Source organism: Dysidea avara, chromosome 7 (assembly GCF_963678975.1).
Source record: "Dysidea avara chromosome 7, odDysAvar1.4, whole genome shotgun sequence".
Lineage (NCBI taxonomy): Eukaryota > Metazoa > Porifera > Demospongiae > Dictyoceratida > Dysideidae > Dysidea > Dysidea avara.
In genome coordinates, this window is record NC_089278.1 from 9,043,018 (window position 1) to 9,070,178 (window position 27,161).

The following is a 27,161-nucleotide window of genomic DNA, read 5'->3' on the forward strand; positions in this document are numbered from 1 at the left end:
GTGTTAGAAGTGACAGGGATTAAATCAACTGGAGATATATCAATGAGATTATGAACAATTTTGTAGAGGAGGGTGATACTAGATACTTGTCTGCGGTGTTCTAAGCTGGGAATGTTAAGGTCAATGAGCATGTTAGTTACGCTGCTGAAACGCGAGAAGTCAGCCATAATGAATCTGGCAGATTGCCTCTGTACTCATTCAAGCTTATTAACATGTACACACGATCGCTTTACCACTGAGTCTTTACCAACAATTATACAAATATATTTTCATGTAATAACACAATGAACTGTACAGAGCATATTTACAACTATCAAATTAACATCCATATATATCACTAATAATATATTGGCTACGATGAAGTTACTGGTTCTACTAACAATTCAGTGGATATCACTTCCATATTGGTACCTTCAATAGGTACTTCCTCCATTTCCAATACCTCAGTAGACACTATCTCTTCTGTAGCTCGTTCAGGAACAATGGTCAACTGCTCGGTAGGTGCTGTAGAAGTCAGTGCAGACTCCTGGACTACTGTAACCTCTTGTTGGCAACTTGTAGCAGGTAGCATATCAGTAGTGACTGGCAGAACATCAGTGGTTGTGGTTACATCAACATCCACAGTCTGAATATCCTCCTGCGACACTGTAGTTGTCTCATAAACTACCATGGACTCATCAGTCACAATCTCTTCTTCTAGTGCAATCTGCTCAGAGCTGAGTAATACTTCTGGTTGCGAGTACGATAGCTGAGAGCCTTGCGGTGTAACAGTTGAGGTTGCCCCAATGTTAGCCAGTTGAGCAGCTTGCTGACTGCTACCCATCTGTTGCTGAGCAGCAAGCTGTAATGACTGTTGTAAGCTGGCTATCTGCATGGCTTGCTGCAGGTTGGCTAGTTGGGTCTCCTTGCTGACGGAAGGATCGGTACTTAATGCATCTGCTAAGTGCTGCAAGGCCTGAGCTATTTCCAGACCAGCTTCGTGATCTTCTGCCGAAAGGGACGCCAAAGCCGTTGCAGCTTCTTGAGTTATTGGCGAAAGGCTTGTGTTAGCAACCAATTGTAGCTGCTGCTGAGCTTGTGATACTAGTGAAGTGGCATTGGCTGTGGTGGAAGGAATTGGCTGGCTGGATACTATTGGTGTAGTTAGGGTTGATGTTGTAACCACTAGATTTCTAGCTGGTAATACAAGGTTATCACCATTCTCCATATCTTCTTCTTGATCAGAGTCTAACTCTTCAACACCATCAGCACTTCCACTGGCTTCGCCAGAAGTACGTTTCTGTAGTGATATGTGATGCTTCTTCTTCCAACTACAAGAACAACAATATGTTAACTAATTACGGCTTATATATAAACTCACTGTGACAGCCAAGCCTTTGAGGCACGGAAGTCAGGGTTAGTACTCATCTCAAGTGCCTTCTCTCTTACTTGTCGATTGCTGATCACTTCCTCATGGTTCCATCTCTCAATCAACCACTGCAATAGGAATTCATCAAAATCTTCATCATCCTCGCCAACTAATTCTGCTTCTTCTTCTTCAACCTTCTTCTTCTTCTTCTTGGTCTTTCTACGAGGAGAAGTGAAGATAGTTGGTGAATAGAAAGTGCCACTACTGGAAGCTTCCCCTTCAGGAAGGATTTTCAATTTAAGTTCCAATTCCTTCTTTTCATGGGGATCGTCAAAAGTGTGATCACGCAAATTAATGTTGTAACGCTTTTGCCACTTTACAAACCATCCAAGAGAAGCTTTAAAGTTTGGACTGCCATTAAGTTCCCTTGCTTTCTCCCTAATCTGATTTGTATTTAGAGTAATGCCTTGTTCCCAAGATTCCTTCACCCACTCAAATAATGCTTTGTCCAACTGAGGATTGCTTACTTTCCTACCCTGGCCTGGTCGACGAAATATTGCTGAGCCAGACTCATTTGCTACTGTGGAAATGATATCTAACTCTTCCTTCCAACGCTGCAAGCAACGTCGAGACACATTTAACTCCAACGCAGCCTGGCTAGCATTCTCTAATTCTTGACACCTTCTCACTGCCTCCAATTTAAATCCAGCAGTATATGATCTCTTTCGTCGTTTGGCTACTTCATCTTCTTCAGATTCCTGGTACCCAGTTCTCTTCTTCCAGTTGATATACCAGTTTATGGAGGCCTTAAAGTTAGGATCACATTGTTGGCCAACCTCATAAGCTTTTTGTCGAATTGTGTTCGGTGTAATGGGCTGTTTGCTCTTTCTCTTATGCTCCATTACCCATTGGAACACCTCCTGGTCGATGTCCGAATGCTTCCCCATTCGGGTACCAAGCTCGGATGCGCTACAAAAAACGCAGACATCATGTATTATAATCAAATCACAAAGGATTGCTTCTCTACTATATCAAAATGGCGGTCAAGCTTCCAAACAGCGCCCTTCAAAGTGCACTCTTATTGGATAATTTATGAGCTTTTATTAGAACAATAAAACTAGGCCACATTTAATAAGAAACGATCCTATACAAGTCATAAATATCCCTTCAACCAGCTCACCTTTCGTCCGACATGTGCACAAAATGGCGGATAAACGGCGGGATCCGGTTATTTCCGCCCACAAGATTATGTTGTATCATTGTGTTGTTTTGTATTAGTCGAGTATCGTAATAAAATATTGTTTAATTGATGTTTTAGAAACAAAAGAACTGCAAAAAGTCGATACCGTAAAGCTTATTTTTATTTCTGGATCACGTGCACAGTCAATGATTTTTTTATTAATTAATAAATAGTTTCCCTCAAGTTGATGGTGGGGCCCACCAAACCAAGCCGACGCATTGCATGCGTACATCTGTCTCTAACAGCCTACAGAAAACAGAGGCATGATGATGAACACATGATAATATAACTCTTTGGCATGTGAAGTTCTTATATAATATGTATATACGAGTCCATCTGAGTCACTGGCTGATCAAACCTTTTCAGACTTATCAACAACCGGCTCTGCCGCTTGCTCTACAGTAGGTGTAGTGCTGTCGTCGTTTGACTGGTCTTGTTTCTTTGATGATCTTTTCTGCTTCTTAGGAACTGGAGCAGACTCAGGTTCTTCAGGCTCCTCCTGAGTATTCTATGTTAATACAACACCAGTGTGTTTAATATATATACCTCTTCTTGTTCAACAGCTGCAGCCTTGAGTTCTTCATAAGTTGGTGTAGCTTTCATAAATCCTGCTGGTAATGTACCAGATTCGCAAAATTCCTTTACTTCTTTGAATGCCACCTGTGAGAGATGGTTGCACAACACATTAGGTACATGGTGCTACTTGCCTGAAAAGAAATGCCTCTACATTTTGACTGTAATCTCTTCTTGATCCCTGCCTCATATGACATAATAGAGCTTGGACATATCCAATGGCTATTTTACATGCAGTGAAAAGTTACACTATTTCGATGAGCACACTCACTAATCGTAGGTGCCAAAGAATCGTACCATTGTACACTTTTCTTTTGGTGGCACTTTCAAGCTGTCCGGAAAGAATTTGTCATTTTTCATGTCCACAACCTAATAATACACACTCAATGCAAATCACAGGTGTACTACTGGTCTCACCCTTGCAGCCCAAAATTTGAATCCCGACACCTTCGCCCATACGATATCCCCAGCGCTAAAAGTTGATTTCTCGGGTTTCTTCTTTGGAGCTTGTTTTCCGCTTGCATTTAGGTCAATGGCCAGTTGTCCGTCACTCCCTGTAGACATAGTTGTAGCGCCTCGACCAATTCAAACTTTATTCGCATAATAAATCCGAGACGCGCTAAACATATAATAAATATTAGATGCGTTAAATGGCTGCACCTTTCATAATCCTTCACGCCGGTCAGCTCGTATAAGAGCCTGCGTATAGCTACATTTACTGTTTTACGGGTTTACAGGAGCTGGTTATCATCCAGAATCTACAACAAGTCTCCTGACTAGTTTGTGTGAGGAATCTTGCTCGCAGGTAGCAGACACTGATGGTAGTTGTGTGTAGGAAAATAAAGCCGTTCTTACAGGTACTGAGAGTGTTTAAGGAGGGAGGTAGCAGCCAGGAAGCAGTATCACGTGCAATATCCATCTTGGAGGTATAGTCTGTAATATGGTGATAGTACAGTGCTATGTCACAGGACTCCCCACACACCAACTGTGGTTATGGTTCAAACCTGACATTACTTGGTGGGGTAGAGTGTGATGCCAGTATCATGTGTGGACAATCAGGATATTATGGTAGTGTAGGAGCTGTGACAGGTAGATTGCTGCAGAGGAGGTTGGTCATGTGTCACAACTTTGTAACATCTTCCAATAAAAACACCCAATAATCAGGTCTTGATATTCACAGTGAAAAAAGCAAGCCTTACATTATCCACACTTATGATTGTGACTTAAATAAAGGATTTCAATATTGTGATGATGTGTGACCAACATCCTCTGACTCTTCTGAAGTTTATCATTCCTGTTTGGCAGGTGTGAAAAATCCCATCAACATAGCATCAGGATTATTGTCTCAGCAGTGTAGTGGACCATTGTCTCTTGGTAGACTTCCCCCAATGTAACTTAACCTGATGTCATTGTAGTGATTGCATTCACTTGTCACTTCCAGGATGCTAGTGGGGGGAGGAGCTAACATTTATGCAGCACAAAACAACATACAGGTATTGCCAGCTGATGATTTGATCTCAGGTGAGCACAGTGACATAATCAAAACATGCTATAATGCAGTACAGATAGAGCTCGTGCTGTTTATGTTGATCACATGAAAAGATTAGAAAAAGCTAATAAAATTGAAGCCATCTCTACAGCAAAGAAAGCGCGTCTTGACCAACCGGTAAATGCACTTTGATCATTATTGTGTTTGTACTTGTTTGATGAAAGAGTGCAGTGGCACAAGATACAGTGGGAGCTATTGCTATGGATGAGCGAGGTGTATTGTGTGCTGGAGTGTCTAGTGGAGGATTATCTTTGAAATTTCCTGGAAGAGTAGGACATGTAAGGGCTGTGATGGTTGGACTAACCAATGAAATGCGGTTCTTCTGTTAGGCAGCCATGTATGGCTGTGGCTGCTGGGCACAGAATAGCAGCGTTGAGGACATTCCAGGGTTTGCTTGTAGCATATCAGGTTTGTGCGTGCGTGCGTGCGTGCATGTGTGTGTATGTGCAGCTTGACCTGCTAAACACATTTCAGTCATTTAAATATCCTTCTTCCAGCTGTAAAGCAATATGTAAAGTAGCCCTTCCTGGTACCCTTCTTGAAAGTAGCCCAATGCTTCTACTCTAGCTTGGCTCATTTAGCAATAGTCAAATTCAGCAGCAAAATGAAAGAATCAGCCATACCACAGCTTCCTTATTTTTGCCAGCGTTCTTCAGCTCAATGAAGAAAATATTTAGTGTGATGTCAAACAGACACTGTCTATAAAGTCACCACGTGGTCTGAGATCCACACATGTCTGCTCTTGACACCTTTACTGTTACCACTGTTCATCTGGTTGGCTGAAATACTTACTATTTCTCTCTCGAGAAAAAAATCACTTTTCTTTTTTTAAACTGTTTTCTCAGGGAAACTCAACGTGTACATACTATAGTGCAGAAATCCTGCACTTGTAGGTGGATCTGGACTTACAGCACTAGATTGACACCTGGGAATCATTCACACTGTATTGGAATACAGAAAGCCAATGGGCAAATAGAAGGCAACAGTTTATAAATGCACTTTACAGTTACAAAACTATACACTGTGAAGAAATTGGGGCAAATAAGTTGTGCCGGGTTCAAGATTCTCTAATAGAGCAATCACTACTCTAATATGTCATTATATCAATTGATAACTTTTTTTGTGAATTATGCCTTTTGATTTAGTACACTTTATCTAGATAGGCTAGGTTAATATAATGCTTTGCAAAGCATGCACTTTGTTTGATAACTATCGAATTCAAACCTAGAAGGCCTAATTTTACAGAAGATATCCAACTAGAGTCTTAGAATGTATATCTCCTTCATTCATCCAGCTACACCAACCAAAGTTATGCAAATGAATGTAACTTGTGCGCTAGAGTTCCATTATTCTGATCAAGTACTTTGATGTTTGGCTAATGCTAATGCAAGTATTTCGATCATAATGCTTGATCTTTGTATTACTTCTAAAGTGCAGATAGCTATGTGCTAATCAAGGTGCTAATGCACTTTTAAGCTGTCTACAATTTGCTGACATTCCTCGATTGATTGATTGGTTGTCTCTAGAACTGATACGGGATTTGTATTTTACCACGCCCTTCCTTTCTAATATGATGGGGTGGGGTGGCACCAGACTATGTGCTATCTTTATTGCATCAGTTTCTCCTTTTACGTGCTGCTCCCCTGCTAAATGCTTCTGGAAAGGTTAAACATTATACACCCTGTTTTCTTTTGACACTTTTGTAAAGTTGGGCTGGGTAAAGAGCCAGTGTTTACCAATAATATTAATCACATTCATTGTGTATGTTGCAGCAAACTTTCTCCTGTAAAGATGGACAATAGTACTAGGTCAGATATATGTAATCATTGCTAGCATAATCAGTGCATTAACAGCATCTGTGAAATATGAACACTGGTAGCAATCAATTTGCAGAAGAGATGACAGTCCTTGAATGGCAGGAAGAGTTAGGTAGATAGTGGAGGCAGCAGCTGTAACAGTTGATCAGTTGCTGTATGTCAGGAATTTTGACAAAAGAAAATTTGTTTGATGAATGGAATAAATTTATCAACTTTTAATTCCTCAAACCTTGATTGGCACCTTCAAAGATTTTAAGTTTGTGATTTATTAATTGATGAAGTGAGGACTTGTCACCTTTTCCTTTCATCAAAATTTCCTGCTGTATGGTAATGCAGATCCTGCAAAGAGAGGAGGATCTGAAATTTAGTTAAGAATTGCAGAAATCTGAGGTTGTATGCAATGTAAATGCAGCACTTTACTGTGATTGAACAATAGCCGAATGCTCTATTAGGTTATTACTGTTTATCTTGAGTGATGATCATAGTGGCTAATACTGGACTGGGACTGCAACAAATTAATGTCAAATTTAGTATTCGGATATTTGGGTGTCTTAACGAATGAATACTGGTAACATTTAGAATTTAACCACATGCTGCCACATAATTGGCCACTTTTTCTCTGAAATTAATGGTGGTTGTCTTTATAATCTCATAGTACAACAGGCCATCTTGGAAAAATATAGGTGATAACAAACCATTTCAGCTGTAAACTTCACTAGTAAAATGGTAAATTTAGTATCCAGATAATATCTTAAGTAATGAATGAATATCTGAACGAACTGAATATTTGTTGTAGCCCTAGTTCCTATGCCTCTTGTCGAAATCTCGAGGACCATGTAAAATGTCATGGTCCATGGGGGACCACTTACAACAGTTGTAATTTGCATGGGTTAGAGGACTGGTTATAACAGTTAACTTGCTACCATGCATAGACCACTCGTAAATTGTGATAGTCTTTGGCCATGTATTATCAGTTTTGTGTGGGAAGATGGAATGTGACCATTAAAGTTGTTCTCATTATCATAGGTGCAGGGGAGCATATTACACGAACTCTCTTGGCCAAAGAATGTTGTTCTTATTATCAGTCCAGGTAAGTATTTAGCTAGTGTACTGATTATTATTATTATACAGTTGATATGACAGACCTGATTCACCCCTCAAGTTACATGATTTCTTACAAGAACACTTTCTCTCCCATCCATTTCTACATGATATAACAGAGAAGAATTGTGGTCTGATAGTTGCACAGAGTTTTACAGGTGGTATAGTGTACAGTTCATCCTGCTATCATTTGGTATTTGTCCATAGACTGCTGCGAGTTGTCATGGGGGCATACGACAAGTAGTTTTTGTGTAGCATACCAAGGAAGGGACAATGTCAAGCCACAAGTCATATTTTCTAGATTAGAATCTACTGTTACATCAGGAAGAACTGTTCAAATTGGTGCTGTATGTTTATCTAACAAGAATTAATAATTGGTAAAATCGGATGGCTGCAGGTTCGAGGCTGCCCAGGTCCAGTCATGGATTTTTTTCTCCTTTCTCCACCTTCTCAAACTAATAAATAAAATGTTTGTGGTGAAATCACGTGCTCGATCACGGGGTGAACCCGCGATCAGTTGGGAGTGGCTGATGTCGCAATGTTTCCAGTCGGTGAGTCGAACACCGAAAATATTTGCTACTTACAGGCTTGTTTACAGATGACGATATCGTGTGGATAACACTGACTGGTGTAGCAGGCCTGGGAGTATCGTTGGCATTGCTGGTGGCTCTGGTGAAATGCTGCAAGCAAGTAATTATGCGTCATCGTGAGAAACGCCGACAGCTGTTTGAACCAGAACAAGAATTGCTGGAAGTCTCCATGACCTCATCTAATAAGTCATTTGTAAGCAATTGAAACTGTTCTTGTGCTTACATGAGAGCTATGAATATTTTAGGAAATGGGTAAACGTGACAGCACCAGTAGCGAGGCAATGGGATGGGAGAGGAATACATTGAGCAGAGATCGAAAAATACGTAAAGAAAACTTGCTGTTGCTAAAGAAATTGGCAGGTGGGAGATATGGTGCAATTTATGAAGCTGAAGTGTATAACTTAGTGGAGTATGAGGGAACAAGGAAAGTACTAGCTAAACTGCTACAGAGTGAAGAGAATGATATGATAAAGGAATTTGAAGATGATGTTAACTTCCTTACAACACTGAATCATGTTAATGTAGTCGGGTTGCTAGGGCTGTACACAAATGAACCTCCCAAGTGTTACGTGTTTGATTGTGGTCAGACACGCGATCTGTTAGTGTATGTAAGAGACCTCAAGAACAAGACTGCTATTCAAAATCTACTACAGCCATCAGATTCCATTGACAATGAACAGGAGGAAGGGACTCTTATAGAGAACCCTGTTTCAGCTTCTGAGGAGCTTCATATAGACTTGTTGACATTTGCCGACCATATAACACTTGGTATGGATTATCTGTCAACCCAGAAAAAATTTGTCCACAAAGATCTGGCTCTGAGGAATTGTATAATAGGGCACGACAATGTGGTCAAAGTATCAGTGGACACTGAGCTAGCAAAACTGACCTATTCAGAAGCCTACAATGATGGTCTGCCGATTAGATGGATGTCACCAGAGTGCTTGTTGACAAACACTTTCACAACACAAACTGACGTGTGGTCCTTTGGGATTGTGTTGTGGGAGCTCACCAGTCTAGGAGAAGTGCCTTACTACGAGTTTACTGACAACAGGTCAGTGATGCAGGCTATTACCAATGATGATCACCTACCAGTTAAGCCAATCTTGTGCAATGACAGCACATTTATTGTAATGACTGATTGCTGGGAGAAAGAACCAAATTCCAGACCGACGTTTCTTCAGTTACACGAACATATTTATAAATTAACAATCAGTAGCTAAGTAATAACTTAATTATAGAAATCATTACTTTGTCAAATACCGGAATACCTCGAATAGTCTGGCGTAGCGCAGACCTTATAAAGAATAAAAAGGTCTGCGCTACGCCAGACTAGTTAAATACGCACAGATACTATACTATCTAGTTGAACATTCTGTGTACATGCACCCTCCAGTGCCTAACTGGTAAAGTAGATAATAACAACAACATAACATCTTGTTTAGAACATCTAGTTTCCTTATATATAATCTACGCTTAATTGAGCCATAGATTAGATTACATAATCTATGATTGAGTACTAAAAAATAAAGCACTTTAAATGGAGTAGAGTACATTAAATGGAATAAGTGCATTACTAGAGTAACTAGCAAATGGGTGACCGAGTAAAACGATATAGAAAGATAGATTTTCTTGGAGAAGGCCAGGTCTGTATATTTTTGCTTGAAGTAGATTAAATGTCGGTTAATTTAGTTTGCTACTGTATTTAAAGCCGAAGATACCGAGCAAGATGGCAGAGTGGTAGCTGTAAAGAAGGTATATAATTACCTTGCTTTGTGTTGAAGATGAGTGGAAGGCATTTCTCCTTAGATTAAACTTGGGAAGAAGAGTGAATTGAGGGATGGTGAGCCACACACCGCAGTGTAATCTTTTATGTGACATCATACACGTGTTAGTGCACATGTATGTCACTCACTGCACTCAGGTTGATTTGTGACTACTTTTATTAATGTGTGACCATGCAGTGACCAAGCATCTCTTTGAAGTTTGACAGCATGCAACAGTTTCAGTTGCAAGTTTCTGACTCCCTACTCCACAGGCTTTAGCCCCCTTGCAGGTCCCTAGAGAGATTCTTGATACATGCTACCAAGAGTTAATTCTTCTATAGCTTGAAAAAAAAACAAAAAAAAACAACAGCAAAATGATAGCAAAATGTCTGCTGAAACATTTTGTTGAACATTCTTGTGAGTTATGTATACTGTAAATGATCAATTGTAGGTTTCAAACTCATTGACCTATTATAGACACTATTTTGTGGCCTTGATCATTTTTTTCGGCAAGAGCCTGTATAACAGCCTCTTGTTATATTCTCAGGTGTAAACAGAACTGCACTACGTGAGATTAAACTATTGCAAGAGCTACACCATCCAAACATTATTGGGGTAATTAAATAGCTCAGTGTGTACTATAACAATCTAATAATAACAGCTATTGGATGTGTATGGCCACAAGTCAAACATCAGTCTCGTCTTTGATTATATGAACACTGACTTAGAGGTGTGTTGTGTATGTGGGCTTGTTGTGTAAGTGGGTGTGTTGTGTGTGTAAGTGTATCTCTTATAGGCTATCATTCAAGATATGGGAATTGTGTTAACCACTTCACATATTAAAGCTTATCTTCTAATGACATTTAAAGGATTAGAGTACCTACACTCACACTGGATTCTACATCGGGTAATGTTCTGCATATCATGAGTACAATTATTTGAGTTGCTACCCTTGATAGGATTTAAAGCCAAACAATTTACTGATCAACACTGCAGGTGTACTAAAGATAACTGACTTTGGATTAGCCAAGTCATTTGGTAGTCCTAACAGGGTATATACACATCAGGTAGTAACAAGGTGAGCTGTACTGGTATAGTGTGCAAAGGTGTTATTATTTCTTTCCTCTATCAGATGGTATCGTAGTCCAGAGCTGTTGTTTGGTGCTCGTTTGTATGGTACTGGAGTGGATGTGTGGGCTGTTGGTTGTATAATGGCAGAACTTTTATTACGAGTTAGCTTAATGTTGTTAGTATTAAGTGTCGTCACTTGTGGGAACCCGTAGGTCCCATTTCTTCAAGGAGACACTGATCTGGGACAGCTCTCCGAAGTGTTTAAGGTGTTTGGTACTCCATCAGAACAATCATGGCCAGTTAGAGACGTCCTTAATACAATACCCAGTACTATTTTTTGTTTAATAGGGGGTCTCCTCATTGCCAGACTACATCAGTTTTAAAGAGATGCCACCAATGTCATTGAAGAATATATTCTCAGCTGCAAGTGATGACACATTGCATTTGCTAGAGAACTGTCTTAGACTTAACCCAGCTGTGCGCTTCACAGCCACTCAGGTTTGTTTTACAATAACTCCAGTTAAGCATTGACATGTTTTTTTTATAGTCACTCAAATCACCTTATTTCATCAGAAAACCTCTTCCTTGTCCAAGTAGCCAGTTACCTAAACCATCTGCTAAGCATGAGAAAGAATCAGCAACAGACAAAGACAAGGTTCCTATAGTAGGTAATCTAGCAGCTGTTTTCTTCAGTAGCTTTTGTTTAAATGATGGTTTGTTTGCAGGAAATGTTGTAAAGAAATTGGAATATGAATAATAATATTATGGTCACGTGATCCCTTACGTTCGCGGGGGGCATTAATAGGGATAATTTAGTTGTGAGATGTATGCAAAAACGTATCTATAATGGAGCTATTAATACACTCTGGAGACGATTATGTTGCAAGTTTCGAGCCGGAGAGCTTGGCAGCCTTGGTAGGTGCACGCGTAGAAGCGATCACAATAGACAAGATCGTTGTTCACTGTAGACATACACAAAGTTAGCAGAGATTCCTGTTACTGTGACTTCTGCGTGTGTTCCATGGCGTACACCTTCTGGTAAGGCACCATCTGAACGGTTAATGCACACAGATGTTTTTATAATGCAGGTCAATATCCGGTACTGAAACATGATGCTAGAGTAGTTCATGATGATGTTTTGGATTACTTTAGCTCACACGTAATTTCGTTTAACTAGTTGACATTCCACTGTGATGTAATGATTAGGGATACGACTTGGATGGTGCATTGACAGCTAAGCAAGCAGCTGAATCATTTGCCTACAAGACACTAGTTCGAGATGCCCTCCATAAAGCTTTGGTATGTATGTATGTTTTACCCCATGTAAAGTACTGATGTGTAACCGTCTTGGCAAAAACCTGCCTAAGCAATTTGCAGCCATAACTTGTTTCTTAACGAAAGTAAACTAGGCAGGTTTTTGCTGAGAGTCATCTCTGTTCTTGTGTCTAGTTGTATTGTCGGTGGCTGGATGCTGAGAACTACAGTAGCTTCACTCGCAAGTGGTACAGCAATCAACTGTCATTCCCTTTGACAATATTTCTGCCACACATGAAACATAGAAGTGTCCAATCTAAACTAGAAAATGAGTGTACCCCAGATCTAACTCCTGATATGTTCCACAACCTGGTTAGCATATGCACCATGGTTTGTTGTCACCTTTTTACATGCAGGTATTAGCTCGTGCTAGAGAATGCTTCAACACGCTATCCGTAAAGTTAGATACCCAACAATATTTCTTTGGAGACAAGTTTAGTGATAACTACTACATGTATAGTAGCATGGTGTTTTACAGGCCTACCTCACTAGATGCAGTAGTCTATGGTTATTTGGATAACTTGATACAATATAGTCTCCCAGGGAACAACAGTCTACAAGGTCATGTTTACTGCTGTGATAACTTGCTGCAGTTTTGCACTAGAGTAAGAAGTCGCTTGTACCCTGACCATAAAACAGGTAAAAAATCATTTTATTATTTCATAATTTACTCTGTTGCGTTAAGGTACAAGTAGTGAGGCTGAAGTGTCAAATTGGCAACCTGCAATGTGGATCTCCATAGGGACAGCAGCATCTTTGTTACTATTTCAAATGTACAGAGTTGGTTGGTTTCATAAACCACCAATACCTGACACTAATAAGACTTCATTAGAAAACTATGTATTACAATAACACTTGCATGGTCCTAATACATAATATATTATGTGATGCTACTATACTAGTTTATGTGAAAAAACCTAAAAGTTTCAAGTGTTTTGTTGATCATCATGGATACTCTAGGATACTAAACAGCGCTCTTTTTTGCCTGCGTCTTCTGGGTCAACCTATAGGCAGTCTAAGGTATAATCAGGGTTTATGAGCTCTTAACTGCTCTACTTACTTCCTTGTGGAACAGATGCTCCTGTTGCCCTTCGCTGGATGAAGAATATGATGACGAATACGATGAACCAGCCACAGTCCCGCTGCTGGCTGCTGTTGTAGCCTTGGTCACATCATAGCTCTTACTACCACTATCAGTGGCCTCTGTGTTATCATCAACATCAGTATATGTCACTGTGGATGTGTGCTCATTCCTTTGAGTGAATGTGGCAATGATCTGTACAATAAATACACAAACTATATCAGTCGTGCAGTAAAGAAATACAAATTACACTGTAAACATACATTACCAACATGTACTTACATCACCATTACTGTTGTGCAAAGTGGTAGTGGAGTTGGCACCTTCTCCCCAGTTGCTCTGGCTCTTCCATACAATATCTGTTGGTGGCTTGTGTTCCACTCCAGCACCAGCAGACCACACCTAGTTTAAACAACCAATACACTCGTCAAGTTATATAAACAATGAACTTACAGTAACTACAGCCCCTCCTTGCAAACGGGACTTGCTGTGGAATTTAAATACAATCTCTGGTTCTTCCTCGATGTGGTGGTGGATTCTGAACCCTCCAATGGACTCAGTCTAAACATGAAATGATCAATCACCCAACATCTGTGGTAGTGCTAACCTGGTCAGACATATTCTTGATCTGAACATAGTTTCCTTTGTGGTCTACATCCACTATCTGAATAAATCCTGAGGCTGACGTTGATACATTAGCACTGGTAACATCATCATGTTCACAACGACGTCTCTTCTTAGCACTGTCACGCTCCACTATGGCCACACTGGTCTGAGCATGTGTACGCTTCTTACGTGGGGTAGGGGTTAGCTTAAGTCTAGTAAATTTACATTTCAGATACCCCACACACTATTCATGCATACCTATCTTCCTCCTCTTCAAGAAGTGAACGATATGTGGCAATTTCTTGGTCCAAAGCAACCTTGATATCCATTAGGTTTTCATACTCCTTGATCTTGTCCTCATAGTCTACTCGTAGGTCACGTAACTGACTGACATACATAGTGACACTGCTCTGGTGTCTGGTTCTCTCAGAGGATAGCTCTTCTTCCTTTGTACGCACTGTGTTCTCTAGTCGATCAATCTTAACAATAAAAAGTCACAAAAGTGATCATAGCAAAACATAAATACATACCATGGCTTGGTACTTGCCCAAATCTCCATTTGCATTTCTTAGAGCATCATTAACCTTCTTCATCTCGCCTGACAGATGACCAATGGTTCGTGAATCATTTGTACTTTGACTTTCAAGCTTTTGTATCTGTAATAAAACACATACAGTGTAAACAAAAGACACACATATACATTCATCAGTTACTTTGCCACTATACATTTCCTCCATGTCCTGTTTGTACCGCTGGACATCTGATTCACTCTGCTCTCTTAACTCATCCAAGATCTGCTCCAGCCGGCTATCCAGCTGGTGCTGAAAATCAACTTCCAATGTGGTGTTCTCTGATTGCATTACAGTCATCCTTTCACGCAGTGCTGTCAACTCCTAATGATCTGAACATGAGCTCAGGCCACATTATACCAGTGTCACTTACCTGTGCATGGGTCCTCTGCTTAAATGACATCTCCTCTTGCAGTGATTGAATGTGGTTTTGTAGATCTACTTTGGCAAGTGTTTCAGTGGACAAGGCTTCTTTTGCCTACAGAAACAGTATAGGGTGAGCAAGAATTGGAATCATCTTCTACCTCATTTAATTCATCTCTCAGTTCAGCGAGTTGGTTTTCAGCTGCTGTCAACGCCTTCTGTAATCTGGCCTTCTCCCTCAAAGCAGCCTGTCTTTGGCTATCCGCATTGGTTAGGTTGTGTTCGGCCGTGCTCAACTGCGCCTCTAGTCGTATTATCTCTTCTTTAAGTTTCCTCACTCTATTATAATTAAAACAGGCTAATATCAACTACTCGTGGCCATTATGGAACTTACTCGTCTTCTAATTCAGCAACTCGCTCACCAGCTTTACTAGCGAGCAACTGTTGCTTCGCTTTTTCTTTAGCTGTCTCATCTAGTAACGCCCTTGTGTCGGCGAGCTCTGTCTCGTAAAGCGCCTTGATTCCCTCGTTGCCCAAGCCATGTTGCTCTTTTATAGCGATCAACTCTGTTTCTAACTTCAAATTCTGCTCTTTCAATTGACGCACTACATCAATGTAGCCGGCAAACCTATCATTCAAATTCTGCAATTCCTCCTTTTCTCTGATCCTTGAAAGCCGTGAAGGCGATTGCCTGCCTGGGGATTGTGTCTCAGAATCACTCATTTTCCCTCTCTACCCAACCAAACCACGGAAGTTAACCAATCGAGAAACCAAATATCAAATTTAAAATTTGATTACCCAATCAAAAAACGCGCTTACTGTACAATGCCAATTAATGCACATCAAATACGATTCAAACATTTACTACACTAGAAGAGTCCGTTGAGGTAATTTCACTTGAGGAAGGCTTTCGCATAGCTTTAGGGGCGCCTTGTTTGCGACTTCTTGTTCTGGAAGGACTATTAGTAGAGTCTGAATCAGCTGCTGTACTGCTGTTGCCTGGTAGAGTTTCACACTCAACCACAACAGCTGAGTCTACCAAACTTTCCTGCAGTCTTTTCTCCAATAGTTGTTTTGAAATGAGGTCTAGTTTATCCTTCAATGAAGACTTGCTCTTTTTCTCATCTGATTTCTTCACTTTCTGTTGCTGCTGCTTCATAGTTTCTATGGAATACTGCGCTCCACCTGGCAACTGAATCACTGGTGGAGCTACCTGGCCTGTTAACTTTGGCTGTTGTTGTTGCTGCTGCTGTGGGGTTTTGAATGGATGCTGGTAAGTAGCATCTAAGGGTCTGTCTACACGAAACTTGGATGCCTTGTTGCTTGCTCTTTGTGGCATTTTGTACTTTGCTCCATCAGACAAGTCATCTCCTCTAGAATCTGGTGAGTCTTGTGCTGCTATAATGTTACCTAACTCCTTCAGGTGGTTAGCAATCTTTTCACGCTGCAGTGTTTTCAAATTCTTGAAATCACAGGATTCACACAACAATAAGGAATGTGCATTACTCTTTCTGACTTGCCAAGCTGATGCAAAGTCACACTTGCACTGATTACAAACTGGTTTACTTGAGGCTGAAGCATTCTTTTGCTTCACTAAATGTTCCATCTGCCACTTGGAGTCAAAATAATGACAAACAGCTTCCAAGCCAAAGTTTTTCATGAAGTCACCATCACTGACTGGAACAATAGGCCATACCTGCCTATATGTTTTAGGATACGGAGCAGACAATACTTTCTTGTCCAGGCTCTTCTTGGTTGTTTTACGTACATACATTTGTTGCTGTTGTTGATGATGGTGTGAAGTGGTTGCCAATTCTGTGTTGTGAGCTAGTATTCTACTAGGCATGTTGGACAAAGTCGTCGCATCTAACATTTGCTGTAGTCGTGCACTAAGATTAATGCCTGCAGCAGCAGTCGTGGTGACACTTGGAGATATAGGACCAGGCTGCATACTCTGTTGTACCTGTGCAGTCAAGTTGTTTAGGGCACTGGATACATTATCTCCACTGAATATGTTCCCTTCTGACCCTGTTTCTGACTTTGTTGGCTTGTCACTACGTAATTCCTTCATTTTCCTCAGCTTGATCTCTTCAAGCAGCAGTTGCTCATGTAAAACTGTCTTATTCGTACCATCTCCTGATAATTTGGCAGCTTTCTTAGAGCCCATTTCACCTTCATCATCAGATAAAACAATAATGTCTGACTTGCTTCTTTTTCCACCACTGATGATCTCACTATTTCAAAAAATTAAACATTGTATGTCCTGTTTGAACACTACCTGGTCTGGGTGATGTTGGTCTGTCCTGACATACCATTCTGCTGCTGTGTTGTCTCGACCTGTACAAGTGACTTATTAATTGACTGTACATTTTTTCATACAACACTTACAGATTCAATGACAGTCTTTCTGGAACTCGCAGGTGGCTGTATCACAGATGACATGACCCAACAACCTGTGCTAAATCAACACCATTAATACCACATTTGATCCCCAACAAGCACACACAGACAACAATTTATCATAAATTACGAACATACTGTAAGGTACAGTTAAAAAGAAAAACAAACAAGTCATATTTATTAGGTCAGTGAAGAAGGTTGAGGGATGCTTTTATGTTTGCCCTCTTTCTTAATAGCATCATTGTGATCACTAGTTCCCTGCTGCCACTCTAATGTCCTCTTAGTAGCTTTTAACTGAGAACAAGCAAAGAGGTCACTGTTTACTTGTATTGCTGTTTCACTGTACGTAGCTTGTTCTCTGTCTGTGGTTGCATCAGAACTGGTAGATGAGGGTTGTAATTTGGGAATGGTGGTTGAAGTGTTATTATTCTCTGTAGTTTCATGTTGGTTGGCAACCCAGCTATAAAACACATCACTGATAATTAAAACAATTCTCCTATTCATCTTCAGTTTACCTTTGATTGGCATAGAAGTCAATGTAGTGTTGATGAATTAATAATAAGTGGTCAACAAATAAACTGTCATTCTGAAAACCAAGCTTCTTCTTCTGTTCCTTGTAACGTTCGTGTACCTGTCTGGATATTTCTATTCTAATGTTTCTCTGCATTCGAGGAAGATCGTGAATTTTTTTTCTTCCAGCATTAGGTCTAGCTCCACCTCTTTTCTTTTTGGACAAAGTGCATCTACTTGTGGCCAGAGGCTCTTCTTGTAAGTCAACAGTTTCAAAACTGTCTGTTGTCACTGTTTCAGTTTCAATTGGTTGTGGTACTAATATACTATCCACAAAATGTTCATCACCAGTGAAACTTGTTTCATAGACGTCGGTAGCAGAATGTAGGACTGCTGTTTCTATTACTTCTCCTTGTCGGCCACAAATCTCTATTCTCATACTGCTAGACTCCATTCCAGCATCAGAATCCACACTTTCAGGCAGCTGTATGACTTCCGAGTGCACCAAATCAGATTCCATTAATTTTTTTGTTCACATTATTAAACTAACCACCACCAGCCCTGGAACAAGGAAGACACGTGACATCAACATGTAATATATCTTACTAAATCCTTGTTCCAGGGCTGGTCAATACTCAAGAAGGCGTCAATTAGAAAATATTATATGTCACGAGTCACGCAAACAAAAACAGTAAGTACTACTCGCTACCCAACAACGAAGTTTCACTCACCAACAATAATTTGCTTCTGTTTGCTGTGTAAGCCTGGGGACGTGCTAAGACTTGCTTGCAATCCCAATTATGTCTCACCACGTTTGGTGAACACACGTGACAACCAGTTCGCTAAAGTAAAGACCAACTTAATCGTTAGTGTAGACAGAAAACAGCACCATTTTGTCCTTACTCTCGAGAGAGACTTGTCCAACCACAAATATGTGTAATAGATGCCAACAAGGGTTGAAATGATATGATTGGCTATTTTTTCTGCAAATTACATCAGCTTAAACCTTTCCCTAACAATACAGCCATATAAATGACACAACTCTAATATTTTCATATACAAAACCCTGTACAGGTAAAAAGTTCAACGTTTGAACGAGAATCCAGAGTTGCCATAGTGATGGGTTGGGTGCGGATGCGTGGCATGCAAGTGTTCCATTTGATGGCGTAGTACATCAGAAGATGAATGGGAGTATGAAGTGTTAACTTGTGTGGGGTCATAGTGATGAAGGTATCTTGTGAATTGACCAGCATTGACCTGATAAGCCGGATTACCCTGTTGAACAGGATGCAGCTGATGAATAGGGTTTATTTGATGAGTAGAGTTAACTTGCAATTGATGGACAAAGTTTGGATTAGTTTGGTAAACAGGATTACCCTGATAAACTTGTTGACTTCCCACATGCTGATGACCCTGAGCAGGATAAACTTGTTGAACAGGAGATGGATAGCTACCTATGTGATGTAGTTGAGTGTATGAACTGCCAGGCACACCCTGTAGTGTTTCAGTTGATCCACCAGTCACTGTAGCAGTCTTTTCAGCTGCTAAAGATGTGCTACTGCCCACTGGATTTTCTTCACTGCTCAGTTCACTGGTGCCATTGGAGTGAACATGAAGTTCAGGTAGTCTAGCTACAGGCCACTCTCCTGTAGTCCACTAAGAGAGACAGACATAATAGAAATCGATCCAACAGATAACTTACTTGAAGTAGACAGCTGTTCAGTGGATGGGCATTGCAATCTGAAGACTCTGTACATAACCCATAATTAAGTGATTTGTTCTGTCTATAAACACTAAACCTTTAGTCATCTGTTTAGTTACAGAATTAACAAGTGATCTTGATGTTGCTTCCCCAGTTAGATCACCAGACATCCGCTGTAAGTCTAAACAACAGTCACTGCTTTACCTGGAACTATTACTAGCCAATTACCTGCTAATAGTAACGCTGCCCATAGTTGTAAACCAACATCTTTTGTTTTCTGGGCTATTTCTAAAGCTGGAGAAGCCATGTCTTTAGCCTCCTGTACAATAAAAATCTCACTATTTGCCTAAATTGTAGAAGTGTTACCTTCCTAGTTCCCAGAACAATGTATATCTGTGCTAGCAAGACCAATGCTGAAGCTGTTAGTTTATTGAGGTCTGCATCACTAGCAATTGCAAGTGTTTCTTTAAGACAATGCCTATAAGCAAATAGTATTAGGGAACATGCCAAGTATGTGTACATAGCTTACTTTGCATCATGAAGTTTCAAAATTGTAAAACTGTAGAGTCCCTTCACATAGTATGCAGCTGCTTTCAGGCTCTGAGACCTTCAATAAGACACAATAATAAAAATTGTTGGCATTAAATTCTTACAGTGATTCCTGGTCTGGTTGAATTGATGACATTAAGGCTGAAAGCTTGAATGAAGTAAACATTAAACTAGCAGTAAAGTGGAAGGCATTGTGCTCACCTCTGCTTCTCTGGTTGGACCTATTTTCATGTAGGCAATAGCCAAGTTGAGTGACACATACAACCTCAAAGCTTCCATGTTGGTATGTTGTAGGGCACAGTGAAACTGTGCCACTGCTTGCTCTAAGTTATTGCCAGTACCTAATGTGTACAGCCCCTACAAGGAAAGCAATACAACTTGCATTCTTTATATTGTACAGCTCACTATGAGTGTGTGAAGTGACGATCGGTGTGAGTATGTCAGCTTAGGATGTGAGTGGCAACATTTCAAAACTTCCCCTAGCTATAAAATATAATGTTTACAAAGTTGAAGCTTCACTAGCTGTCCCTACCAGACTAAGAGATTCACAAAACTTTCCTTCAACCAGTTTACAACTGATCAAAGTTTCCATTACATGAGACTTTAAGACATTGAACACTTGTAAATCAACATCTAGACCAAAAAATAAGGGTATATTAAAAATTGAAAATTAAATATGTTTATACGTTCTTACTATCTGGTTGCTGGGCAGTGAGTTGTAACGCTTTCTCGCCATACAAAACAGCCTTCTCAGCATTACCACATGACAAGGCATGGATGGAACTAACCTGTAAAAGTACACAAAACTAACTAGCCTTAAGTTAACAACAGATAAGTTACCAGGTAAACAAGAACAAAAATATGCTCTCTGGACAGCCATTCAAAGTCGTTGGCAGTTAATTCAGCTTGGTCATTAGCTAGGTGGATACATGTAAGAAGTGGTTGCTTAGCTACACTCCTTACAAGGCCGTGGCTCTGAGTTTAAAACCTTTACTTTCTGCTGTAGTAATCTCAGATGGGGCTTAGCAAGCTTAACCTGCTCAGCAGGATTATGATAATATAATGACCGAACACTAACCTGATCAGCAGACAGCAAATGAGCTACTTGAATAACAAGGTAGAAAGAATGTAACAGAGTACAGTGTGGCCCTGAATATGACCCCAGAATGGTATGGCATTGATTCAACAATAGTCCAGCCTCTGTGTAATTCTTCAGTGACAACAAGTACTACAAAATTACAATATTGATAAAACCAACTCCAGTGCAACACACAAATACTTACTGATCCTTTACATAACAGACACATCAGTTGAGTGTAAACAGCTCCTTTAAGTTGACTGAATTCCACAGCTTTTGACAAAGTGATTATAACTGCATTGGTGTCCCTCTCGCAAGCATTCATATCCTACATGAAGTTATTATGGACATGTTCATGGATGATATGTAAGTCACTCACTGCTAATTGAAGGGTCAGCCTCAAGTACCAGTATGGAAAATGTGTTGAAGAATCCAGCACCTTACGAAGGATGGACTTTGCTTGTTGGTACGATGACTACACACATAAATTAATATTTTATTGTTGCCACACACAAGATTGGCTACCTGTTCAGCATATATCCTAGCCATCAATGAGGCAGCTTCAAACCTGATTTCATGCAGTTCAGCAACCTGGCCACTTGACCGCCCAAGCACCATCTATGAGAGTCATAAAAACTAATTTACCATATCACTATCAACACATTTATACAGACCACTTTCTCTAAATGATTAATTGCTTCACTGCTGTTAGTGGTATGATGGTGAAGCAGCAAGGACAACTGAAGTCTTGATCGCATTTCTACACGTGGAGAGGGCTTGAGTTCTAACGCAGCCAACAAGCAATGAACAGCTTCTTTAACTTGAAGTTGTGTTCTAAAGTATTCGGCCATTGCAAGCAACCCATTTATGGCTTTGTCGTTATCCTATTAATAGTGAAAACTTTACACACCCTTAATAATTATATGTACACATTACATTAGCTATTAAATGAAATTTATCTCCTGATGCCATATAAAATTTTATTTTACACTAGGAAATCTGAAACCATAAGTTTCTATTAAATACCCACCACAACATCAATTTAACATACATAACACACATCGCTCATATGTCCTGTCATAGTATTAATAAGATTGTCCTAACAGACCTAACACTACTACATATAACACAATCATTACCATTTTAGCGTTACTCTATCTACTGCACACCTCGCGCCTGATTACGCACGTGCCAAAACATGGCAAGTGGCATAACCCGCACCAGGCCTAATATTTTAGTGACTGGTACTCCAGGGACTGGCAAGAGTATTACTTGTTGTGAGGTAGCTGATAAGACTGGCTATAGGCACATTGATGTGGGTGAGGTAGCTAAGGAGAATCGTTTCTATGAAGGATACGACGAGCAATACCAATGCCCCATACTAGATGAAGATAAGGTATATAACATGAATCGTTGTTTGTGTTTGTTCAGTCAAATGGTAGTACTCCTGTGGTCCTTTTTTAATGCATACAGACAATTTCCATTTATCATAATCAGGTGATAATGCAACTGAGGTATGTAAAGAGCTCTGTGTGTTCCACATTTTCTTCTGCTGCGCTATAGCTAATCATTTGATTTATAGGGAGGGAACAGTGCTGCTAGACCTCCATCACACTTCTACATACCGTGGATATCAAGACACGTATCAAGACACTACTGTGTAGCCAAGCTGGTGCCAAGCCAAGTATATTTACAGAAAGAATTTTTTTTTTTTAAATGCATATGTAGCTCTGTGCTTCCTTTTTGAATTGGAATCATTTTTGTACTACAAACATGCTCCACCCTCATCACCCTACGTATCCGAATTTGAGCAAGACCTAATACAATTGTGAAATACAAGCTCTCAAAATTCAGCTTAATTACTTCATTTTTTCCTTCATTGGGGGGGGGGAGAATATTCTTTTTGCACACTTTACAAGAAAAAAAATTATAAAATATTTCATTACACCTACAGGGTAAACCACACATGGGGGATTACATCATAGCTCAAACCTTTTGTGGTTTAAAAGAAATCGTAAATCGTATGCAGTTACAAGGCAAAAGCCAAACAGATACTCTAATAGAGCAGTCACTGGGGTTAAAAAAATGCATGAAAAAAAACTTACCAGCATTCCAACCAGGGACCTCTGTATTGAGCACCCAAATCCTTAAACACTGGGCCACTGCTATCACGGCTGTTCACTTACACCTTATAAATGAAAATTCTAAAGCCTACTCAGTAGTAAAGTTTAGAATTTCATAGATCTACCAATGGAAAATCTAAATTGTTCTAGAACACTCTATGTGTGTTTCATTAGAAAGCCGCAAAAATGTGTACTATAATGTATAACAAAAGTGATCAATTGTAGTGCCTGTATTTAGTTGCGCTAGCATTTCATAACAAAGATTTCTTCCAAGTTAGGTATGCACGACTGTATATAGGACTTTGCAATGACTGCTCTACTAGAGTATATCAAATTTTCATGTAAACATGATAAGTTTTGCAGTTGCCAAAGTAAATCCTACACCTTTTATGCTAGAATACAATTTCCAGCCTGTTGTATCACAAGTTTTTATAATCCATCAAATTGGAGCTGATATTATAGCCATTTTGGTATTGGTATATACCATACGGAGGGAAACTTTGGAGGGAGAAAAATTTAGCGAATCAAGCAAAATATCACTGTTGGCGAAATAAAATTTGGCGAATTGTTAGTAAAGCGCATGCCCTATCTAATTAATTAGATTACTGATCGCTGTGCCTGGCCCTGAAGCGAGAACTGGACGAGTGCTACGCCTCTCAGTGGTTCAGCGCCTGGAGTCATCTATCAACTAAAAGATAATACTATATAGACAGTAGATCTACGCCCTCTGGAATATTGAATATTGTACTCACTACTTGTCATGCCCGCTTCGAGATGAAGTTTGAGGATACCACGTGTACAGTAACTAGCTACCTAGTGAGGTAGTCGAGGCAGGCTTGGCTTCATGCCTGGCCCACTATCCCTTGGTCGAGTAGAAAATTGATTAGTTTGATGTTTGGTTTGCTATTTTCTTCGCCACCAAAATATTTGGATGGGGAAAATTTGGCAAATTCATGGTCATTCACCAAATTCGCCAAATTTTAACGGCACCAAAGTTTCCCTCCATACGGTAGTACACTATGATTAAGACTCACTCATGTGAGTTGTCATTATAATAAGTGCTATGCTAAAGTAGTTACAATAGTATATAAGCCATGAACAAGCAAGCACAAAATTTTAAATTATCAGTATTTATTTGTTATTGCATAGATCGTTTGGCTTTGGTATCAGATCAGTTGTCATCAACATGCCAAGCTAGGCAGGGGTTAATCTAGGGGGGGGGTGGGGGGGGGGGGCACAGGCCCCCTCTGGGTTAGCTATTGCCCCCCCTAGGTTTATACCTAAAGCCTTGAGAAATGGAAAGGTTTAATTGATCCCAAAGTTGTATAATCCAATGGTCAATATTCAATGGCATCACAGTAAAATTTCACCAAAATTGAGTATATTTACACCTAAATTTTCAAAATTTTCCTGGGGGAGCATGCCCCCAGACCCCCCTAGAATCCGAAGCGACTTACTTCGCCCCCTCTAGGTTAATATTCTGGGTTGAGCCCTGCTAGGGGGTCTGGGGGGATGAGTATCGCGATGACTGTTCTATTAGAGTATATTGCAATAATTGCTTTATTAGAGTCTCTTGATTTGAAAAGTGGGTTCTGGCTGTGAGCTGTACCTTCTACAGGAACCTTGTTTGTAGCTGAACTATCACAGCATGCGTGACTTGCTACTTTACTGAATGTTCTAAAAGGGTGACTACACTATTATTGAGGATTTGTTTTACACAGTGTTATTTATTCTAAACCACTGAAAAGCTATTCTACAATGATTAATCCACCTATACACCGATTTTCAGCTCATTCCTATAAGCTGTTTGCCTAGTAGGCGTGGCAACTAAACATTTATTAACAAAACTTGCATGATTGTTACACACTGTTGGACTTTGTATCATATCTTTGTGATCTTAATCTTAATTTTTTTTCCAAAAGGTACTCCTACAATGGTTTCTCTAACTAAGCCATTTCCAAGATACTAGCAGCCAAAGTTTCGGGTTTTTTTAAATTCATCTTTTTGTGCACTTTGCGAAATCCGTCCTAAAACACAATTGTGTAGTTCAAATTTGGCAAAGCAAAATCTCAGTACCAATTTTGATAGGGATCCGAACAACATTTACAGAGATATGACCAATTATTCATGTAAAACTTCGGTCATGTAAAACTTCGGTCATGCCTACAGGGTAAACCACTTCGAGAAATCAGAACTTTGAAATAATTGGTCTGGAAGTGATTTCCTTTAAATTTGGTTTGTGGACTCCCTACCTGGCAGGCAACTCTACAGCAAAATTGGTTCCGATCAGTTAAGGGATCATAGAGCCACACATATGTAAAATCACGTTTTCTTTCTTCCTGTCAATATACCCATGGTGTGGTATGCCATCTTCTTGGGCCACACAACAAGGTGCGTCTTGATAGTTGACTGCTCTATTAGAGTATTTCAAATACACAGGCACACTTTCTTTGTATATGCATTTTATAACATGTGCCCCATGTTGGATCTGTCATCTGGTACAGCTTTACATGCCATTCTCCACAGGTGGCAATGTGTAATGGAAAATGCTGCACCAGGTACTACCTCTAAAAATTCTGTTCAGCATTCTGTACTAATACATTAAATGCCAACAGTAATGTCTCTAATCCATGTGAATATTTCTCTTATTGAACTGCTGTTTAATCTTGCTGAGCTTGGGGGCACAAGGCTAGGCAGGAAGGCTTGGGAAAGTACCTTGTATTCTTGGTGAAACTTACTCTAAGAAGGTGTTGATGGTCTTGCCTGCCTCCTAAACATTTTCGGTGTCAACAGAACAGTCTATCAAGTTAGACAAGTTCCAAGGCCTCTATGTATAGAATGGTTTAGTGATGTCATCTTTCATTGTGTCCTGGTCAAACTTCTGACTCTTGTGTCCTTATCACCCAACAATTGTTGATTTTCCTTGAAATTATCTAATAACCACATGCAGCACTAAACTAATGGTCAGTGTACTGGATCAGGTGATACCACTTGTCAAGTTGGTCACTAGGCCAGTTCATCATCCTTATGTAATAAGATTAATATACTCTAATAGAGCAGTCAGATGTTCTACACTAACTTGTCCCCTCCTACCAATATGTTACACGTGCTCTGCACGTACCAAGAAATGACTAGATCTCTGTTAGTGCTAGCTTCCCACTCTCCAGTAATTGAATTCTAACCTGATCACTTTAAAAATATGTTACTTAGACCCTATGGGGATAGTTTATTATTTTTGGAGAGTCTAAAGTTTGATTTAATTCGCCAAACAGTATTCACCAATTAGCTAATGTATTTTTCCAAACTGCTTTAAATGTTGTTTTGTCAATTTTTTGTTGTGCACATTAGAGGTAGCTACAAATAGTCGCAAGTTGCAGCAAATATATTCATTTCTGTTACAGGTGCTAGATGAATTAGAGGACCAGATGTGTGAAGGAGGAAACCTGTTAGAATATCACTCATGTGAATTCTTCCCTGAGAGATGGTTTGATGCAGTATTTGTACTGAGAACAGACAATGGTATTCTATATGACAGGCTTGAAAAACGGTAAAGTAGTTAACCATTTGATTTGGTGTTATGTTGATTTTTCAGGGGGTACAAAGGCAAGAAGTTAACAGATAACGTTCAGTGTGAGATATTTCAGACAATTTCAGAAGAAGCAAAGCAGAATTATGATCACAATATAATTTATGAATTGACTAGTAACACACCAGAACAAATTGACGCTAATGTTGATGCTATATGTGTGTGGATGGAACAATGGAAAACACCACGTTAAAGTGCACCTTATAAAATGTAGCATGTATAATT

General features: G+C 39.8%; 8 protein-coding genes across 19 annotated transcripts; 4 read left to right on the forward strand and 4 right to left on the reverse strand.

Moving 5' to 3' along the window:
- Positions 1–240: 240 nt before the first annotated feature.
- LOC136261972 (uncharacterized) lies at positions 241–2,682 on the reverse strand. Its single transcript, XM_066056070.1, has 3 exons — positions 2,529–2,682; positions 1,361–2,317; positions 241–1,310 (listed from the first exon to the last, which is right to left on the reverse strand). Exons 1-3 carry the CDS (start codon positions 2,606–2,608, stop codon positions 353–355), a joined length of 1,995 nt encoding a protein of 664 aa, XP_065912142.1. The 5' UTR covers positions 2,609–2,682; the 3' UTR covers positions 241–352.
- Positions 2,683–2,719: 37 nt separating this feature from the next.
- Positions 2,720–3,779, reverse strand: LOC136261978 (hepatoma-derived growth factor-related protein 2-like). Its single transcript, XM_066056083.1, has 6 exons — positions 3,579–3,779; positions 3,433–3,530; positions 3,296–3,383; positions 3,135–3,248; positions 2,947–3,087; positions 2,720–2,834 (listed from the first exon to the last, which is right to left on the reverse strand). Exons 1-6 carry the CDS (start codon positions 3,723–3,725, stop codon positions 2,751–2,753), a joined length of 672 nt encoding a protein of 223 aa, XP_065912155.1. The 5' UTR covers positions 3,726–3,779; the 3' UTR covers positions 2,720–2,750.
- Positions 3,758–8,016, forward strand: LOC136261976 (threonine aspartase 1-like). Of its 5 annotated transcripts, none has more exons than XR_010704064.1 (13): positions 3,758–3,842; positions 3,899–3,966; positions 4,019–4,087; positions 4,130–4,250; positions 4,467–4,551; positions 4,603–4,682; positions 4,727–4,827; positions 4,875–4,988; positions 5,040–5,118; positions 6,483–6,518; positions 6,564–6,681; positions 7,554–7,617; positions 7,671–7,730. XR_010704064.1 is itself a non-coding variant. In XM_066056079.1 (12 exons), exons 1-12 carry the CDS (start codon positions 3,812–3,814, stop codon positions 7,997–7,999), a joined length of 1,092 nt encoding a protein of 363 aa, XP_065912151.1. In that variant the 5' UTR covers positions 3,758–3,811; the 3' UTR covers positions 8,000–8,016. The 5 variants fall into 5 exon arrangements, 2 of the variants coding, with proteins under 2 accessions (XP_065912151.1, XP_065912152.1); XR_010704065.1 differs by having other exon boundaries at positions 6,564–6,639; positions 7,671–7,717; XR_010704066.1 differs by lacking the exon at positions 6,564–6,681 and having other exon boundaries at positions 7,671–7,720.
- Positions 8,017–8,027: 11 nt separating this feature from the next.
- Positions 8,028–9,478, forward strand: LOC136261975 (muscle, skeletal receptor tyrosine-protein kinase-like). Its single transcript, XM_066056078.1, has 3 exons — positions 8,028–8,179; positions 8,227–8,411; positions 8,464–9,478. The coding sequence occupies exons 1-3, from the start codon at positions 8,167–8,169 to the stop codon at positions 9,439–9,441; spliced, it is 1,176 nt and encodes a 391-aa protein (XP_065912150.1). The 5' UTR covers positions 8,028–8,166; the 3' UTR covers positions 9,442–9,478.
- A 250-nt stretch (positions 9,479–9,728) lies between these two features.
- LOC136260614 (cyclin-dependent kinase 7-like) lies at positions 9,729–13,314 on the forward strand. Of its 2 annotated transcripts, XM_066054419.1 has the most exons (12): positions 9,729–9,864; positions 9,911–9,973; positions 10,028–10,061; positions 10,532–10,599; positions 10,646–10,714; positions 10,781–10,891; positions 10,944–11,062; positions 11,117–11,216; positions 11,268–11,354; positions 11,404–11,553; positions 11,603–11,723; positions 11,781–11,831. In XM_066054419.1, exons 1-12 carry the CDS (start codon positions 9,811–9,813, stop codon positions 11,810–11,812), a joined length of 1,008 nt encoding a protein of 335 aa, XP_065910491.1. In that variant the 5' UTR covers positions 9,729–9,810; the 3' UTR covers positions 11,813–11,831. The 2 variants fall into 2 exon arrangements, with proteins under 2 accessions (XP_065910491.1, XP_065910492.1); XM_066054420.1 differs by lacking the exons at positions 9,729–9,864; positions 9,911–9,973; positions 10,028–10,061; ... (5 more) ...; positions 11,268–11,354; positions 11,404–11,553 and adding exons at positions 12,024–12,093; positions 12,144–12,214; positions 12,262–12,354; ... (2 more) ...; positions 12,848–13,008; positions 13,055–13,314 and having other exon boundaries at positions 11,781–11,970.
- On the reverse strand, positions 13,105–15,784 carry LOC136260607 (lamin-B2-like). Of its 2 annotated transcripts, none has more exons than XM_066054409.1 (11): positions 15,383–15,784; positions 15,150–15,327; positions 14,999–15,103; positions 14,770–14,949; positions 14,587–14,712; positions 14,315–14,535; positions 14,058–14,268; positions 13,904–14,011; positions 13,733–13,852; positions 13,430–13,645; positions 13,105–13,384 (listed from the first exon to the last, which is right to left on the reverse strand). In XM_066054409.1, exons 1-11 carry the CDS (start codon positions 15,709–15,711, stop codon positions 13,334–13,336), a joined length of 1,845 nt encoding a protein of 614 aa, XP_065910481.1. In that variant the 5' UTR covers positions 15,712–15,784; the 3' UTR covers positions 13,105–13,333. The 2 variants fall into 2 exon arrangements, with proteins under 2 accessions (XP_065910481.1, XP_065910482.1); XM_066054410.1 differs by having other exon boundaries at positions 13,105–13,373; positions 15,383–15,783.
- A 1,707-nt stretch (positions 15,785–17,491) lies between these two features.
- LOC136260606 (MAU2 chromatid cohesion factor homolog) lies at positions 17,492–22,426 on the reverse strand. 6 transcript variants are annotated; one of them, XM_066054407.1, is made up of 22 exons: positions 22,367–22,426; positions 21,902–22,111; positions 21,753–21,845; positions 21,607–21,702; positions 21,433–21,555; positions 21,228–21,377; positions 21,113–21,185; positions 20,990–21,066; positions 20,844–20,937; positions 20,682–20,782; positions 20,555–20,632; positions 20,351–20,506; positions 20,254–20,297; positions 20,130–20,207; positions 19,967–20,078; positions 19,829–19,919; positions 19,698–19,781; positions 19,601–19,647; positions 18,802–19,554; positions 18,630–18,740; positions 17,904–18,390; positions 17,492–17,848 (listed from the first exon to the last, which is right to left on the reverse strand). In XM_066054407.1, exons 1-19 carry the CDS (start codon positions 22,367–22,369, stop codon positions 18,982–18,984), a joined length of 2,283 nt encoding a protein of 760 aa, XP_065910479.1. In that variant the 5' UTR covers positions 22,370–22,426; the 3' UTR covers positions 17,492–17,848; positions 17,904–18,390; positions 18,630–18,740; positions 18,802–18,981. The 6 variants fall into 6 exon arrangements, with proteins under 6 accessions (XP_065910479.1, XP_065910477.1, XP_065910480.1 ...); XM_066054405.1 differs by having other exon boundaries at positions 17,904–18,459; XM_066054408.1 differs by having other exon boundaries at positions 18,788–19,554.
- LOC136260616 (adenylate kinase isoenzyme 6-like) lies at positions 22,388–27,149 on the forward strand. Its single transcript, XM_066054423.1, has 3 exons — positions 22,388–22,623; positions 26,752–26,897; positions 26,943–27,149. The coding sequence occupies exons 1-3, from the start codon at positions 22,426–22,428 to the stop codon at positions 27,127–27,129; spliced, it is 531 nt and encodes a 176-aa protein (XP_065910495.1). The 5' UTR covers positions 22,388–22,425; the 3' UTR covers positions 27,130–27,149.
- Positions 27,150–27,161: the final 12 nt, after the last annotated feature.

Bases quoted from the DNA above. Each gene is read 5' to 3' on its own strand.
- LOC136260614 (XM_066054419.1), top strand. From the start codon at position 9,811: ATGGGTGACCGAGTAAAACGATATAGAAAGATAGATTTTCTTGGAGAA. The intron at 10,600-10,645 runs GTAATTAAATAG...TAATAATAACAG, and splicing joins ACCATCCAAACATTATTGGG to CTATTGGATGTGTATGGCCA. The intron at 10,715-10,780 runs GTGTGTTGTGTA...TATCTCTTATAG, and splicing joins ATATGAACACTGACTTAGAG to GCTATCATTCAAGATATGGG.
- LOC136260606 (XM_066054407.1), bottom strand. The intron at 21,378-21,432 runs GTAAGTATTTGT...GTAATTTTGTAG, and splicing joins GTCTGTTATGTAAAGGATCA to TACTTGTTGTCACTGAAGAA. The intron at 20,208-20,253 runs GTAAGAATTTAA...GTCTTATTGAAG, and splicing joins CAACCAGACCAGGAATCACT to GTCTCAGAGCCTGAAAGCAG.
- LOC136261978 (XM_066056083.1), bottom strand. From the start codon at position 3,725: ATGTCTACAGGGAGTGACGGACAACTGGCCATTGACCTAAATGCAAGC. The intron at 3,531-3,578 runs GTGAGACCAGTA...GTGTATTATTAG, and splicing joins TCAAATTTTGGGCTGCAAGG to GTTGTGGACATGAAAAATGA. The intron at 3,384-3,432 runs GTGAGTGTGCTC...CATGTAAAATAG, and splicing joins TTCTTTGGCACCTACGATTA to CCATTGGATATGTCCAAGCT.
- LOC136260616 (XM_066054423.1), top strand. From the start codon at position 22,426: ATGGCAAGTGGCATAACCCGCACCAGGCCTAATATTTTAGTGACTGGT. The intron at 22,624-26,751 runs GTATATAACATG...TTTCTGTTACAG, and splicing joins CCATACTAGATGAAGATAAG to GTGCTAGATGAATTAGAGGA. The intron at 26,898-26,942 runs GTAAAGTAGTTA...TTGATTTTTCAG, and splicing joins TATGACAGGCTTGAAAAACG to GGGGTACAAAGGCAAGAAGT.
- LOC136261976 (XM_066056079.1), top strand. From the start codon at position 3,812: ATGGCTGCACCTTTCATAATCCTTCACGCCG. The intron at 3,843-3,898 runs GTCAGCTCGTAT...ACGGGTTTACAG, and splicing joins TTTCATAATCCTTCACGCCG to GAGCTGGTTATCATCCAGAA. The intron at 7,618-7,670 runs GTAAGTATTTAG...TTGATATGACAG, and splicing joins TGTTCTTATTATCAGTCCAG to ACCTGATTCACCCCTCAAGT.
- LOC136261975 (XM_066056078.1), top strand. The intron at 8,412-8,463 runs GTAAGCAATTGA...TGAATATTTTAG, and splicing joins CCTCATCTAATAAGTCATTT to GAAATGGGTAAACGTGACAG.
- LOC136260607 (XM_066054409.1), bottom strand. From the start codon at position 15,711: ATGAGTGATTCTGAGACACAATCCCCAGGCAGGCAATCGCCTTCACGG. The intron at 14,536-14,586 runs GTATGTATTTAT...TTTATTGTTAAG, and splicing joins TGGGCAAGTACCAAGCCATG to ATTGATCGACTAGAGAACAC. The intron at 13,385-13,429 runs GTAAGTAGAGCA...ATTATACCTTAG, and splicing joins AGCATCTGTTCCACAAGGAA to ACTGCCTATAGGTTGACCCA.
- LOC136261972 (XM_066056070.1), bottom strand. From the start codon at position 2,608: ATGATACAACATAATCTTGTGGGCGGAAATAACCGGATCCCGCCGTTT. The intron at 2,318-2,528 runs GTGAGCTGGTTG...CGTTTTTTGTAG, and splicing joins GTGCACATGTCGGACGAAAG to CGCATCCGAGCTTGGTACCC. The intron at 1,311-1,360 runs GTGAGTTTATAT...TTGTTCTTGTAG, and splicing joins TCAAAGGCTTGGCTGTCACA to TTGGAAGAAGAAGCATCACA.